Source organism: Numida meleagris, chromosome Z (assembly GCF_002078875.1).
Source record: "Numida meleagris isolate 19003 breed g44 Domestic line chromosome Z, NumMel1.0, whole genome shotgun sequence".
Lineage (NCBI taxonomy): Eukaryota > Metazoa > Chordata > Aves > Galliformes > Numididae > Numida > Numida meleagris.
In genome coordinates this window covers 28,344,875-28,361,347 of record NC_034438.1, presented here as the reverse complement: position 1 = coordinate 28,361,347, position 16,473 = coordinate 28,344,875, and the positions used below count along the sequence as shown (strand labels likewise).

Below are 16,473 nucleotides of genomic sequence, written 5' to 3'. Positions count from 1 at the left end.
TCCACAAAGCCTTCCCAAACTACTTTTAATGTTTGGTAAAGGCACTTCCATGGTGCCTGATGGTGTCTGCTAACTGTGTTTCTTTTACACCTTTGTATCAATCAAGTGGCAAACTCCCCACTGTTGTCTTTAAACTGACAAATCTGCAGCTGATGGTAGATAAACAGGAAACTCAACGACAGTGAAGTAATAGAAGCCAGAAATAACCACATTTCCTAGAAGACAAGATTTACTAATTGTTCTGCATTAAAAATAAGTTTTTATAAGATCAGCCTTGGAAACATAAATCTGAACTACTCACCTAGAAATAACCATTCACATAATAAATACGAAAAATACTACCAACATTCACGTTAGCCTGGGACACAAATTAAGAATTGTGTGTTCCTATGCACGGTTTTAAGAGCTTTCTCTCTCCAAATGGTGCATAGCTACTATACATGTAATCCTTAATTGCTAAAAGGTATTGAACAGAAAAAAAAGCATCTTTACTTGCTGCAAAAATGCATACCATCATTACAGAGGTTGAATTACATCTGTTTCCCCATAAAACGCTGAGCTACCACTTTGTAAAACACAGAAGTTCAACAGGATATAAGACTGTTTACAGCTCTTATAAAGTGTATGCTTAATCCTAACTCACCTACTGAACAAAGAATTCTCATTCTAATAAGCACAGAAAAAGCCAAACTGTTCAGCAACACCTGTGTACATGATGTTTGTTACATTATGGGAGATACTACCAACATTTGGGATGCTACTGGAATCCCGAGGAGAAAAGTGGGGAGGGTTAGGAGAGAGAAAAGTTCATCAGAGTGATGTGAATAGGCCATTAAACTGACTTTGGCCAGGAAAAAGCCAAACAGCACCAACATCTGAGTGAATGGCTGGGTACAGGGGACTGGAGTGCAGTGCCCAGCTGCACCAGGCTGCAGGGAGAGTGGGCTTACTCCTCTCTGGCACACAGAATGCAACCCAGCACCAGCCTTCCTTCAGACAGACACTCAGCAGAGACCAGAGCAGCTCTATGACAGCTGCTGCTGCCTATGAATACAGATGTTGGGTGTTGTTTTTCTTAACATTTTTTTTTTCTTATCACTGATAAATGAAAGGAATATAAAGCCTAGAAAAAAGCCACACACCTAAAGAAAGTATGTAGTAATCCGGAAAAAAAATCTGCTATAAAAATATAATTTACTTAAGAGGATAATAGTGAAAACAAAATTAGCAATTTTTCTGAATCATAAAATATTTAATAAGGTATATTTGGGGGGGATATATTGTATATAAAATTTCAGATCACAATATGAAGCGATTTGAACCCTCTCCAAGCTAGCACTGCCTTCAATGCTGTGTAGATGTATTGCCACTGATACAAGACCTACTAAAAGCATACAGTTTAACTAATACAGAAGTGGCAGTTCTTTATATGAAATATTTTTTACACAACTAGAGTGTCTTGAATACCCTCTTTAAGTGCAAAAAACACAGATCACTTTACACTAATGCAGCAACAATGCATTCATATTGTTCTCATTACTCATTAGTAGTCGACTTGCATAAGATACAAGAAAAGCACAATGAAGCTCACAAAAATAGACTAAAAATCAGCCTGTTCTTGCAAAAAAATACAGCATAATGGAAGAAAAAGACAAAAAAGGATTATGCACACCACATAATTTGCTGTTCTTTAATCCAGCTGGCTTAAGTGCTGTTTCTGTTTTTGTGGGGTTTTGTTTTGGTTTTGGTTTTTTTTTTCCTTCTTTTTTTCTTTTTTTTTTTTTTGTAAATCAAACCACACGGACCAGGCACGACTATTATTCAGGAGGCAGTGTGTAGCTAAAAATTCACTAACTTTTTGTCATCCCCATAATTTATTTTCCTCTGTCCTGAGGTAGTTACAAAAAAAACAAATCATAAATCAAGCATCAGCTAGGCCAGTGGGAGCTGAAGCTTTTCATTTTTTTTCTTTAAAAACTATTCATTAACTGGCCCAAACTACCCTTGATGTTAAAAGACAGCCGAGAATTAAGAGATCTCACTACACCAAAAAGATGGCTATGAGGGGAAGAGGGTGAGCTGCTTCAAAATGTGACAACATATTGAGTCCCATCAAGCTGGCTGGTCCACTACTGAATTTCCCACATTTATTCTCCTTTACTGTCTATAAAGTCACTGGGAGAAGTTCAGGAGGATCTGAGCACATCATCGTCCTTTACTGTAACCAGGGAAGAACTGGTCCAACAGGGTCTGCAGTATCTTGTTAGGAACCATGGTGTAGCTCTTCCCCAGGTCATGGCGGCAGGCAGGGCAAGTGAAGACCTCAGCTCTGAAGGAGCGCTGTAAACAGCTCTAGGACAGAGAAAGAAGAGGAGAGAATTGTGGGAACCTTCTCGTATACTGACAGATCCACCAGCCGAAACTAAGGAGTTACTATAAACCAAGACACAATTTTCTGTACTTTCAGAAAAGAGTAAGTAACTACTAAGCCCCCTGGGGCACAACTTTGCCTATGTGACTAAATGATCTAAGAAAAGAAGTTTGAAACATGGAGCCTGGGAAGGATTAAAAGACAACATTGCTGACATTCCCATTAATGTCTTCCTGTGAATCAGAGCCACAACTGCAGCTGTTTTCTAGCATCCTTGTTAGACAGCAACTGTACTCCAGACCTTCCCATCAAGCTGAAGGTGAAAGTATATACAGGTTATAGTGCTTAAGACACAGCCTCCATCCACCTCAACTGATAAGACTCAGTTATGCCTTAAAGACAAATTTAGAGTGATACAGTAATTTCTACTTAGCCCTAATAATTTTCTGGTATTACTCTGCATCCTTTCAACAACTCTTGGTTAAAATGTTACAAACTTCTAGGATCTCTTTTTAATTCCTTAACTAAAAAAATTTCCATTACTGTTACTCTATCAGCATCTGAGTCCTGGACCAAAACAACTGCTAACATACCTCCTCTGATTACAATGGAATGACAGCAATGCTAAACCTGACTCGTTACGTCTGGGTTTTTACTAAGCACACTGCCACTCTTTATTACAGAAAATTAAGATTACGCAGCAATCACTGAAGGCAAACACGCAGCAAGTTACTGCTCAGAATACTAGACAATAATTATCGTCTTCTCTAAAATACATTTTGGCTCCAGTGTCTGGAGTCTCAGAGCCAAGAAGACAGCCCAGAGCACAACCAAGCTTATTCTTACTTTACAGACGTTGTGGAGGCACTCTGTTGTCACTGGCTGGTAAACCAGCTCCTGGCAGCAGACACACATAAAGGATTGTTCCAGTTTCTTCAGAAAATTCTAATGTAGGGCAAAGGAAGAAAAAAGACAGACTATTAAATGGCACACCAAAAAAAAACCCACAAACAAAAGTATTTTTATTTTAGCTATACCTATTATTTATAAAGCTATATTGCCCTGCTTTGGCAATTACTATATATATTCAAATTGTTTGTGAATTTTTGTGTGAAATTCAACCCTCGGATCTAAGCTGAGGAAATGATAAAATTGGTTTGTCTCTGAAAGTGTGTCAAATGCGTGGATTAGCTCACAACACTCTTGAGTAACCCTGCTGTTGTTCCCTTCCCGAACTCACTTACCAATAAGTAAAAACATTACAGAATTATTGTAAGTTGCTAAACTAAATTTATAAAATGGTTAGACATAGCTTCACTCTGCAAAGAGACTGCCTATGCTGCAGCTCTTCTAGAGTAGTCTTCAAGACTCAGTCAACATTGCATTACCTTCCAGAGACAATCAGCATTAAGGGTATACTGATAAGATACATAAAGGGCATTTTCACACTCTCTGGTGGTGGTTTCTGTAATTTGTTCACATTTACTACACCTTTACATACAGCATCTTCCTTCTTTCCGTCAGAATAAAATTCACATTTTATTTAACTAAAACAGGTGATTGTTTCCACCAGAAAGATTTACATTGTCTTAGCAGCTACCCAGTGCTAGCAGTGTTTCCTATTGCCTTTAGTGGCAATCAAATGGAAATCTTAACAAAATAATGGGTATGAATTAATAGAAAAGTGACTTTTCAGTAACTCAAATGCTCTTAAATTACCATTTTCTCCTTTTTAAAACCACTTATCTCTACTGCTTATGAAAAATTTTCAGCTGAAATTCTTTTCAGTCATTACAGAAATTGAATAGAAAACAGACAAAAGGTTCTAACTTTATAATACAAGAAAACAAGCACTTCTAATGCTTTTTGGAAAAGAAAATCTCTACTATGGAGGTGCCAAGCTAGTCATCAACAGCAAACATCAACAGCAAACCCTACAAGGATTTGGTATTACATTGCCACAGCTATAACAATATTTTCTTCAAATCAAAGCTTTACAAATAAAAATAATGCTAGAAGAAATCTGTATTCAGCAGTAGTTCAGCAAGCAAATTATATTTTAAGAGAGACTTAAGATTTCTTCTAGCACTCTAAAGAAAAGTAAAAAATAAAAAATCTAAGCATGCAGAAAACATACTGGTCCTTCCTTAAGAGAAGCAAGTACTTCATCCCACAGTTTCTGGTTCATACAATCTTCTCTAATCAGCCACTGCTGTTCTTGGGTCAGCTGGAAAGCTTCTCCTTTCCCTCCATCTCCCATTCTCATAGCTTTAGGCGTATTTGTAGGTTCCTCAATACCTGCTTAAGATGATGACCATCAAACACAGCAACATCATTGTGTTAGTCTTAACTAATAAAGGGGAAGGCAAAACTGATTCTGGAAGGGAAAACATGAGCTACACCCATAAAATGTGTCAATCAAATGCCTACTCAAACTCACTTCAGCTCAGTATTGCTATGTGCTGCACAGACAATTGTTCATTTTTCTACCAAGCTTAAAGAAAAAAAACCTTACGAGTACTAAATTAAATCTTAAGATCCCTAGGCTGCTACTTTATTATGGAATATGCACTACAGTTTAGATCAGTATTCCAAATAACTTCGTGTTTCTGAAAAGCTTTCATGCTATTGGCTTAACAAACACGACAGACTTTGCCGCTGACAGCTAAAAAATAAAAAAGAAATACCATCATCAATTGTCCTTTTCTGGTTTCCATTACTCTGGCTGGTTGGCTCCTGTTTCACAGCTTGCTTTTTAACCTTATCTTTCTTCTCCTTACTAGCCATGGCTTCCAAATAACCTTCTGGATACTAAAATAAAAAGCACAGATTCAAAACAAAACCTACTGGCATACACAAATTCCCAAATATGACAAGACTAATTTCTAAAAGACTCTAAAACCATATGACTATATATTGAAATAATTAAAAACAAATTTTTAAAATCCTACACGATGGAGAAAAGTTTTGAAGTACTGTCTGTTTTCCAGAAATTGTAGCCAAGTCAAAGGATCTAATCTAGACTGAACTGTATTAAAAGGAAACTGACATCCAAATCTATGCCCTTCCAATGGTGTACATTAAAAAGTGTAGCCAGCAATTTTAAGTAGTTTATCCTCTCCCGCTCTTCTGCCCCCGTGAGGCCAGAGCAGAACTGTGTCCAGTTCTGGGCTCTTCAGTTCAAGGCAGAGAGGGTACTTCTAGAGGAAGTCCAGCTGAAGGCCACAAAGATGATGAGGGGACTGGAACTCCCTTGTGAGGAAAGGCTGAGAGACCTGGGACTTCAGCCTGGAGAAGAGAAGGCTGAGGGGGGTATTTTATCCATACTTATAAATATCTGAACGGTGAGAGTCAAGTGCATGGAGCCAGGCTCTATTTGGCAGTGCCCAGCAACACAACAGGGGGTACCAGGGATAAACTGGAATACAGGAAGTTCCATACAAACATGAGGAAAAACTTCGAGGGTGACAAAGCACTGGAACAAGCTTCCCAAAGAACTGTGGAGTCTCCTTCTTTGGAGATGTTCAAAACCTGCCCAGATGATTTCCTGTGCAACTTACTCTAGGGAACCTACTTTAGCATGGGGGTTGGACTCAATGATCTTCAGAGATCCCTTACAACTGCTATGATTCTATGATTCTGTGAAGTACACAAAGCTTTCTCCAAAGGTGAAGTTGAATATGATGATATATGATATGATAAACCATTGCCTTGATAAGAAAAGAAACTGTGGTAATTTTTTCCACCTTTCATGGATTCTGCAATGCTCAAGTCCTTATGGGTCAGTTTAGTTTTGCACCTGAAATACGGTATCTCTACAAACTCCTCAGCTGCATATAGAGAAAAACATATAAATGCACATATTTTTTGATTTCTCAGATGGACTCAACCATAAGAACAGTTACTTGAAAAAATTCTGTCCAGGATAATAATCACTGGATTCAAACTCTTATTTTATACACACACAGTATTTCACTGCTAAGATAGAAAGTTTCATTCATAATTCCTTCTGTTTTGTCCCTTTAAGAGGATTTGTCCATTCTTTCAATATTTTTTTTTTTGTGTGTGTGTGTGTTCTGCAGGTATCTGATTTTGTTCTGTGAAGTACAAGAAAAAAAATAGGGATTTAATATAACTGATTTCTATTTCTGGAATTTGTTTACTTGAATTGAGAAAAAAAAACAAAACAGCTCTGCGATCCTGACTCGAACCTGTACACTCAGACCCAGTTTCTTTGTCCTCTCCATTCCTTCAGAAGTCCAAGGTGCAGGCTCAACGTCATCTCTCCTCAGAAGATAGCGCCAAACTAAAAATCCACATTTTCCAATCTCTGGCCAATATTTCACCACCTACACAAAAATATAGAATTTCTGCCATTACTTTACCACAAGCCAAATTCATGCATATAATCCCACTTGAATTATTCAAGAAAAAAAATCAGAAAACTAAGTCAAACATTATTATCATAAAGCAGCCCTTCCATTACCAGCAAAAGTTTTCCTATTTTGATAAACACAGTGCTGTTTATTTCAGATGCTGAACATACAAAAAGCTAGAGCACAATTGGAAGGAGTGAGGAAGTTATTTGATTTCCATTGACAAATATCATTCAGTAAGCAGATGTATAGCTTACATATTCATGTTCATATAACCTATTATGGATTACATTCTATTATCACTACTCTGAATAATTGCACTTCTTTGCAGAGTGAACTAAGGCTAAAATGCAGTCTTGGAGTTAAAAGAATTATTTCTTTTAAGTAATAACAAAGAATTTACAATGTAAGGCATACAAGACTTTCTAAAACAGCTGTAGAAAAATGCTATGTTGCACATAATAGAAATCAAAGGACCTTGTAAATGCCATCATATCTGTTGCCTTCTTCTGGGGCATATTTGCTGATCCGTCGTCCTTTTGAACTACGCACCACTCTCACTGGCTTACCAGCTCTCCAGTTCTTAGACTCTGCCCCATTTTTATCATCCAGTGGAGCATCACAGTTAAGGGCCAATGCCCTAAAAACAGATAAATTGGATTGCTTCATACAAAATATTTCTGGGAAGTAATGTAATTATATCATAGTTACTTCTTTTAGTTATTTATGCTTTATCAAGCAGCACAGAACTTTTAAGTATAATCTTCAACAACTGCAGAATTGATAGAAGCAATAAGTTACACATACAATAAAAAAAGAAAAAGGAACACAAAATATCCTGCTGCTGATACCCAAGATGAAAATTCAGATTATATAGGTAAATGCAATAAAATAATCCTCCTATCAGATTTAACATCCTTTATTTTAAAAAATAACTCTTTCCTGGGTAGTATTGAGATAATTAAAAGAAATTATAAATAAAGGAAAACTTTATCATTATTCTCCAATAACAGCAGATTTTTAGACTTTTTAAGCACATGCATAAAAATAATGAATACAATGAAAAACGCTACATAGAAAAAGTACCAGCAACTACCCAATAATCTCTATGTAACTGAAATCCCTCATACAGCATATAAATTGTGTTACAGTAGGAGTTAAATAATAGCAGCTAACTCAAGGACAAGCAAACCATTTTGTCTACCATCTATATTTCTAGGCCTGTTCAGCCTGGAAAAGAAAAGGCTCAGGGGAGACCTCATTGTGGCCTTCCAGCACTTGAAAGGAGCTTATAAACAGGAGAGGGACTGACTTTTTACACAGTCTAATAGTGATAAGACAAGGGGGAACCACGTTTAACTATAATAGGGAAAATTTAGGTTAGATGTTAGGAGGAAATTCTTTACTCAGAGGGTGGTGAGGCACTGGCACAGGCTGCCCAGAGAAGCCGCGGATGCCCCATCCCTGGAGGTGCTCAAGGCCAGGTTGGATGGGACCTGGGCAGCCTGAGCTGGTGGGTGGCAGCCCTGTCCATGGCAGGGCATCAGAGCTTGATGATCTTTAAGGTCCCTTCCAACTTCAGCCATTCTATGATTCTATGATATGATTCCTTATGAAGATCCTCTTCTAGATACCTGTAGCAGAACAGTGTGAATACCTACCAGATCAAACTGCCGCAGTAACTGCCGTCATAATCTAATTAAACCAGGGATTGAAAGCCTTCTAAAACAGACTCATATCAAACCACGTATCTCAGAACAGAAGAAACAATAAGCAGCACTGGTACAAATCCAAAATCCATACTGCAAACAACAGCAAGACAGATGTACACAACGTAGATTTAAAAAATATTTTTTATATAAAAACAAAGCTTAAAAAAAGAAAAATATCTGGACAAGGAAAAAACAGTTCTGATCTTACTACATGGAATCACAATAATTCTGTGCACCAAAGTGCCTGAGAACTTTCATTGAAATCAGTAAGGGAGAGCAGCACCTTGCTATACTCTATAAGTATAGCATGGAATATACTGCTGCAAAGCCTCAAGCTTCGTCAGTGAATATTTTATTTGCTGAAAGCAGATAAATGCTGATGCTAAGAAGTCAAGCTTTTAATTCTATTTCTGAAAGGAAGTTGGCTCTATTCATTGAAAATGTTTGCAAATCCATTGCTTAAACCTTCCATCTTCCTTCCTTCCTTGTTGTGTTTCACATTTCATTCTCTCTCTCCTTCCCTCCCCTTCTCAGCGACCAAGTCTGCTCTTTCCTCTCTCCTCTAAATGCCACCAAAAAGCCTGAAATAATTCCTCTCTGCTCTGCTTGACAGCAGCACACCACATGAAAAAGGAAGCCTAGCAAACAAATGTCTCAGTCAGTCCTAGCACCCCACAGCTGTTACATGCTCAACTACTTAACAGACATTACGCTCTTATATTCACGTAGTCTTTTTAAAGGGCACAAAAATACCTTAAGTAGATGTTTAACTAATCTTTGTGGGTATAAATTTTCTTTTTCAAGCATGGTTTTTAGTAACACAGCACCTTAACTCCTTGATTTTCCTGCAAAACTATAATGGAAGTACAGACTACCTAACTAAGAAAGATTATTTTTACCATGGGAAAATGAGTGTTCTCTCTTCATACTTAACTTTCATAAATCAGTCTGAGAGAAATACCTGGAATAGAGAAGTTCTACCCAAGAGTTTTGGCAAACTTCATGTTAACTTAAAACAAGGTCCCCTGAAGAAAATGCTGGAACAATTTCAACCAGAGACATGGCTAGTAGCTGTAACAATAATACAACAGCGTACTTCATTCAGGCGCAAATGTTTCTTGAAACGAACAGAATGTAATGTTTGATAAAATACTCCTAGCAGCAAGAGACACCACTGTTTTCACAAAAAGTAACATACACAACAAAATGAATTTCACAGAAAGTCCATTCTAATTAAAGCACTATAGCAAGTATATTTGGTTTTAGAATACTTCCTAATTTTATTTGCAAAACTTACCTATTCATGTGTGTTAATGTTTGATCAAATGAATGTTCTCCAATCCTTTTGTTGCCAGAAAGATCTCTACCTCCGCTCCCGGTGTAAGTGAATTCATCTCCTCGATCCTGTACAAGAAGATTATCCTTGGTTTTAACACTCCAAATTGAAGCAAATTAATAATTTTTTTTAAGTGACTCTATTTGCTCTATTTAGAAAAAATAGACAAAAAATCTAGTCCAAGATACTGAAAGACATGTTTTCTATTTCACTATCACTGTCCTACAATACTTGCGAAAATCCTCATTAGAAAAAATTTAATACTGTCCAAGAAACATTCTGTAATTCTGTTCTCATACAATTCTGTGAAAAAAAGGTCTCTGTCCTCAACCAAAGGTATTCCTACAGAAAACACTATTTTCCATTTTTTAAAATTATTTTTCAATGTTTTTAAACATTCTTCAATGTTTTAGAAACAATCAAATGAACTTTGGAAAAGCATGAATAGGAGCAGAATTGATGAAGGTTCCACACCCGATCATAAAAGAAGCAGACAAATAGGCAGGTAAGACTACTATGACAGACGTAGTTCTAGCAATTAAACTTGACAGAAAGGGTCTGCGCAACAAACTCAGGCTTATCAGAATGTGAAAATAATTCTGGATATAATGCAGGTACAGACAGGACAATGAAATTCAGAAAGTGATACCAGAAAGGTATTTTTTTTTTTTTTTGCATTAGCACCTTGCATGGACTGGTAGCTAACAATATGGAATAACAGAAGAGATGGACACAAGACTGTCACAGAATAGGAGCTGTTGTGCAAATTTGAATCACCAGTAACAAGTGAGAGTCGAAGCTGCTGTCCAATAGATTATGTCAAATACATCCTTAGTATCGGAGGTAGCAAGACTGGGTGAATAACAATTAAGAGTGAGAAGAAATATATTTGGTGTCTACTGTATAATGAGATACTCGAATTGTCTTGCATTACACTTGAGTTCCAAGTTGGCACCAAACAAGCTGGGCCCTGAAACCTCAGAAACAAGACAGTATTTGAACACAGCAGGTTTCATGGCATCAAACACGAGGTTTTCAGCTCTTTATTCAATCCAGGTGACAGGCAGACTCTCAGTGTAATGGCTGTAACAAACTTGTTACCTTGGTTTCTCAGTAGCCTAAAACCGAAGAGTGAAAATCTGCAAGGAACTGTTCCCTTGGTAACACAGCATGGAAGAATAATTAAAAAAAATTGTTTAGGACACGGACTTATCTTTTGCAGCAGGGCTCACACTGGATTCAGGTGATCCAGGTAAGACTCGCAATCTGTTTAATCAAGCTGCATATCACACATATTTCTAGGTAACCCGCTAGTCATGGTGGTCTTCGGATACAAAACACTTTTTCTCACATTTGGATTTAAAGCCTTTGAAGTATGCAGTTCACTACAGTACTGGCACTGCACCTTTACCACCAATGGAACTTCTTCAGTCTATTCTGAAATAATTTTTAGAATTATGAATTCTTAAAGAATTCACATAATTTCTTCAGCTAATGTTCCCGTTATGGTTGCTAATTAAAACTTGAAAGCTAAGTAAGACTGTATCTTAAACAGGTAACCCATGTAGCATAACTAAAATCCAAGATTAAACACAAAAGGGAGACTAACAAACAAATATTCTATAGGCATTTAATTAGGAATGAGGCTAAGCTTCACACAAGAATCAATTTCAGACAATAGCTCACTTCATGGGCTATGACTATACCCTTTTTCAAGCTTGAGGTCAGCTCCTTTACCGACAGAACTCATTGCTGCAGAGCACTCAGAACATCCCAACTTGAGCATAGATGCAGACGAGTCTGGGTAAGCAGAATCTTAAGTTTTCAGTGACACAGCATAAAAATGACATTATCTGAAAACCAGACAATGAATTCTATTTCCTACAATACATTTTTGCAATCTTTTTACCCCAATAGCAAACAGTTAATTTAAGGCCACAAGAAGGGAATTAAGATGGCACATCAGCAGACTGTGTAAATAGTACATAAAGGTTATAACCCTACAATAAAATAATTTTCCAAAATGCATTTATTTCTCAATCTTGTGAAAACTTACACACAAGTTAACTATGTCATATTATTGCAACTGAAATAAGAGCCACCTCTCTTTTATTCTTTACATACAATAAAGTAACCAGAAGTCAGTAGATTTTACCTGAATTTTCATTTAAAAATTTCATTGGAGGAAAGAGGATACTTATTGTATAGAGTTTTATTTTTCTCTGGATATTCTTGTAGGTGTTTAATTTCAACCTCTTTGCAAAAGACATGCAAAATGAAAATTAAAATTTGGGATATGAAAGAAGAAGAGCTGAAGAAAAATGCACCTGGGAATAAAAATTATTTCCCTTGCACCTTAGTTCAGGAAACTGCAAAAAAAACCTCACATTCATATACATTTTTAGGTATTACTTGTAATATTTCTCCCCAACCATACTTTTTGAAAATTATGTATGCCACCGAGGCGATGACAGTATCTAAATGACCACAAAACCCATTTTATCACAATGCCACTTTGTTGAACTGGAAAAGGCATGTAAAAGATCCAAATGAGTTTATTAAATAGTATTAATTGAAGAATGACTGCTGCAGAGACATAAGGGAACATCAGTATCAACACCAAAACAAAAAAAAAACAAAAACAACTCAAAGCAAATAAATGTCTTCAGCGTACCAAGAAAGCAGCTACAGTTACTGAGCATATTCTTAGGATGTCCCAGTTAAGGGTCCTAGAGCTTGGGCTGGGGTTGACTCAAAAGAAATATTAAAATACCCCAACACTAAGTACCTCCTCTTGTGACTGGTTCAACAAAAAGACATCTTCAGAGACAATATCCTGCAGCAGCATCAGAAGGTAGGTGCTGTTGGCAAAAAATACATTACACTCTGATGCTATTTCAGATGCTTATCTCCTTCTCCAATGCCTTTCTCCTTGTGACTATCAGTTACGCATGTTGTCAAAACAACAGATTGCTTACTGTTTTATCCTTCCACTGATGCATGATTCAAAATCCCACCTGTGGAAGAGAACTGCAGGAAGGGATGTACCTTGTATAAACATTATTCAGTTGCAGAGAACAGTGATCTATTCATAAAGAAATGTTTGTCAACATAATGAGAAGAAAATTGGACATAGTTACTGTTTTGTTTAGCAACACAATCGCTTTAGTTGCTATATTTAGATGTTAACACCAAAGTAGAAAATTTTTCAGCAACTCTAGGGATGATAATAAAAGTTACTGAGACTTTCCCAAGAAGTTCTGAAAGCACTTATCAGAGGGAGTCAAGAGCCCTCAGAACATCACAGAATCTTTCACAGATCCTTTTTATTCTTGCTTCATTAAAATAAACAGTTTATGTAAACAAACCCAAAGAATGATGTATCTATCTTACTTAAAAGCAATATAAAAATGCAAATGTAACATTTTATGTTTACTTGCACTTAAACATATTTTTTAATTAATACTAAATTCATACTCTGAAGACATACTGAAATTTAACTACCCCATACGATGTAAAATTTGTCTTTATTTTTTTGCTTAAGCATACACATAAGCATAAGCATTCCCTAATAAATATATATATTTCTCCTCAAAACACTGACAACTTTTGGTTTGTTACCAGAGGTCATTCCTTTCACAGTCATATTTGTATAAATAGGAAGGCTCATACTCCTCCATGTTACAAGCACTAATGTATTAGAACAGCAAAATCATTGCTTCAATAAACGACATACCACTTCATCTTCAAATCCTCCAGCTAATACAAGTGAATAAGCTCCATCATTACTGCGTCCATGGATTCCACCCACATGCGGTCTGTGAACACCTGCTTCACTCACCTGGTAACAGAAAAACAGCAGTTTCTAACATTTTTATCCAACTAATCAGTTATCTACAGTCACTTTTAACTATGAACTTTCTGCTTCAAAAATTGTATAGGGGTATCTGTGTAAACAGCTAATGTAAGACTGCCACTAAAGGTGAGAATTCTACTTTTAAGGAAGAAAAGCCAAAAGGAAGGACACCTAAAACATGGAAGGACAACGTACGGCAGTAGTGACACTGGAAGATGAAAATACATACTTTCTTCTTTGGGAAAATCTTCCATCACTCTTTCCATAAGCAGTACTTAAGACTGGACTTACTGCTGCAGTCCATTTGCACAGTCATTTAGAAAAATTCAAAGAAGACAGAGATCTGCCAGTTTGGTAATATTACGTACTTTAAATTATTTGTTAATTATGGAAGGTCACAGTGACCTGTGTAAAGAACACTGTGTTCAGTACCACTGAAGTAACATGCTACTTACTAATTTGTGACCAACTCAGAGGAATACTATCTCACAGCCTAATGAAAGACAAGAAGTCATTCTCAGGTTATGAATATGCAACTAAGTTGCAACCAGACCACCTGAGAGCTGCAGTTGCAAAATAAACCTTCAACACCAGTGAAGTCTGCTGGGATACACTTCCCACAGAAATGTATGTATTAACCATCTCTTTGCTACTTTCAAATTATATTTTAAAAAATCTTTGTAAATAAACAAGGGGATAGCTTATTAAATTACATGTTTTCTCAGTACATGATGAAAATATACTATTAATAGAAGTAAGATTCCCAACAAAAAAGCAATTAGGATCCTTCTTCGTATCTTCCCATATTCCTTCAAATCTCTGCTTCGTCTGTTTCTGATGCTGTCCCTCCCAATCCTGTAACCTTTTTTTCCATTCAGTATACTTAAGCAACTTCTGTAAGAGTTGTTTACATTCTTTCGGTACGGTCTTGTATATTCATCATGTTACAACACATCAGATCAAAGGTCCAGATGGCAAAAAAATGCTGTTTCTAACAACAGAGAAGAGAAGGCAGCTGTGCACAGTATGAAAAATACACATGGACACAATGATGCTTCCTTGTATGATTTCTCAGTATCTAGCTGTCTGTGGCTCTGGCTTCCCAAACATCTTCAAAATTCCTGAATCCATAGTACCCAAGAGAGAAGAGTCTGCAATAGTACTGCTTGTCTATGGACTACAGCTAGCTTCTTCCTTTCGAGATCGGCACCTGATCCTCTTTGCTTTGATGAACCCTTTTTGGTATTACGGAAGTATGTATACATACTGCTCCATAATTACACCCTTTATACTGTACTACTTCATTTTACAAACTTCAACTCCACAGCATCATTTTAGCTATCTTTAAGTATGGCAAGTCTTTTCAGTTGATTTAAAACCATTCTATTCCTTTAATCATTCTGATTGTTGTTGATGCGAACATCTGCTATTTTCCTAGTCCTTCCTTTCATCATATTTTAACTCTTGATTTACTTTTTTTCTTTTTATCACTACTGGGCATTAAGACGACATATTTTGAAAACTAGCTATTAGAAGACATATTTCCTAAATAATAATGATGAAAGTAGCCAAAAGCCTGATACAATTCATATGAAGTTAAAACTGTTCCCCATCCCATGTTTACTATGCATGACAACTTATTACTCTCACCTAACTTTATCAGCTATTTGCCATTTATGTACATGCTGAATAAAAAGGCCTCACTATCGTGCTCCTCTTTCCTGCTGTATCAAACATCCTTTCATTCAGTCCTCACTCCCTTCTTTCATTTTCAGAATTTATCAAATTAAATCTAGGTTTCTGGTAGGTGATTCATCCTAGAGATGAATTCTGGTAAGTAATTCATGCCAAAGGTGCTCTTCAGATGTTCTCTCCAGAAGTAATACTTAGTCAATTTCCTTCTAGGGAGAAGAGTTTGTATCATGAAAAACTAAGCAAATAAAAAATAAAGAAACTACAGTCTCTAAATTCTCATAGATCTGCTGAGACAAACTTGTTTCTCTTAGAGAACCCTGGTCACATGAGAAATATATAAGTGCAATTTAAATGCCTATGTAGAAAACATTTCAGATTTTTTTTCAGATTAAGTAAAATGGTTTGGTTTGTACAAAAATTAAATGATTGTAAGTGGTAATTGCTTTTTGCTGTCTATTACACATCCACATATATACACAAAATCCTCACACTTTGCTTAAGTTTCTTACAAAAGCAGGTATCTAATTCTGTTCCTTTTTCCTACTAGAATTAGAACGATCTGAAAACAATCAACTTTTTTGTCACCAATGGGACTTCTAACAGAAATATCAACTCGTAACTTTAATTACTGATGAAGCAGTGAAAAAACTTGGTTTTGAGATTTTCAGTTTGCATAGTTGACTTTAGAAACTTCTCTCTAGCTGATTTTAGAAACCTCTCCTATTTAGGAAACCATGCTTAATCTGGAAACTAGTAAAATTACAACTATTTTAATTCCTTTCACAAAAAAAAATTCCTCAAACACACAAGAGGTCAACAAAATATCCCAAAGAATGAAAATGGCATTTTCCTTTTAATCAATTACTTGTCTGTTAAAATCACTAAGATAATGAACAGAATAATTTTACAGTACAAAATTAATTAATAATAATCTTTGTATTGATGGTAGCATTCACAATGTACATCAAGGTGAGAAAGAATCAATTTGTTTAGTTTTCGTTGTGTTTTTTACCAAGAAAAGAAACCGAAAACTGTTGCAATGTGGAAAACGTGTGCTGCAAACCGTATGAGCCTTAAAAATTGCACAACATCCCAAATCCTGAATTCTTCAGAGAGTATGAAGACAT

The 16,473-nt window shown here is 36.3% G+C and overlaps 1 protein-coding gene across 3 annotated transcripts in view; it reads right to left on the bottom strand.

Annotated features, from left to right (window-relative positions):
- UHRF2 (ubiquitin like with PHD and ring finger domains 2) overlaps positions 240 to 16,473 on the bottom strand; it is an 81,784-nt gene continuing 65,550 nt past the window's right edge. For 2 of the 3 annotated variants that reach the window (XM_021379748.1, XM_021379750.1), the window contains 8 exons: positions 13,532 to 13,636; positions 9,757 to 9,863; positions 7,225 to 7,387; positions 6,583 to 6,720; positions 5,059 to 5,182; positions 4,509 to 4,672; positions 3,218 to 3,316; positions 240 to 2,352 (listed from right to left, as the gene is read on the bottom strand). In XM_021379748.1, coding sequence (XP_021235423.1) covers positions 2,206 to 2,352; positions 3,218 to 3,316; positions 4,509 to 4,672; positions 5,059 to 5,182; positions 6,583 to 6,720; positions 7,225 to 7,387; positions 9,757 to 9,863; positions 13,532 to 13,636 — 1,047 coding nt within the window. In that variant the 3' untranslated portion in view covers positions 240 to 2,205. The remainder of the gene's footprint in view (positions 2,353 to 3,217; positions 3,317 to 4,508; positions 4,673 to 5,058; positions 5,183 to 6,582; positions 6,721 to 7,224; positions 7,388 to 9,756; positions 9,864 to 13,531; positions 13,637 to 16,473) is intronic. The other variant, XM_021379749.1, reaches the window with a different exon arrangement.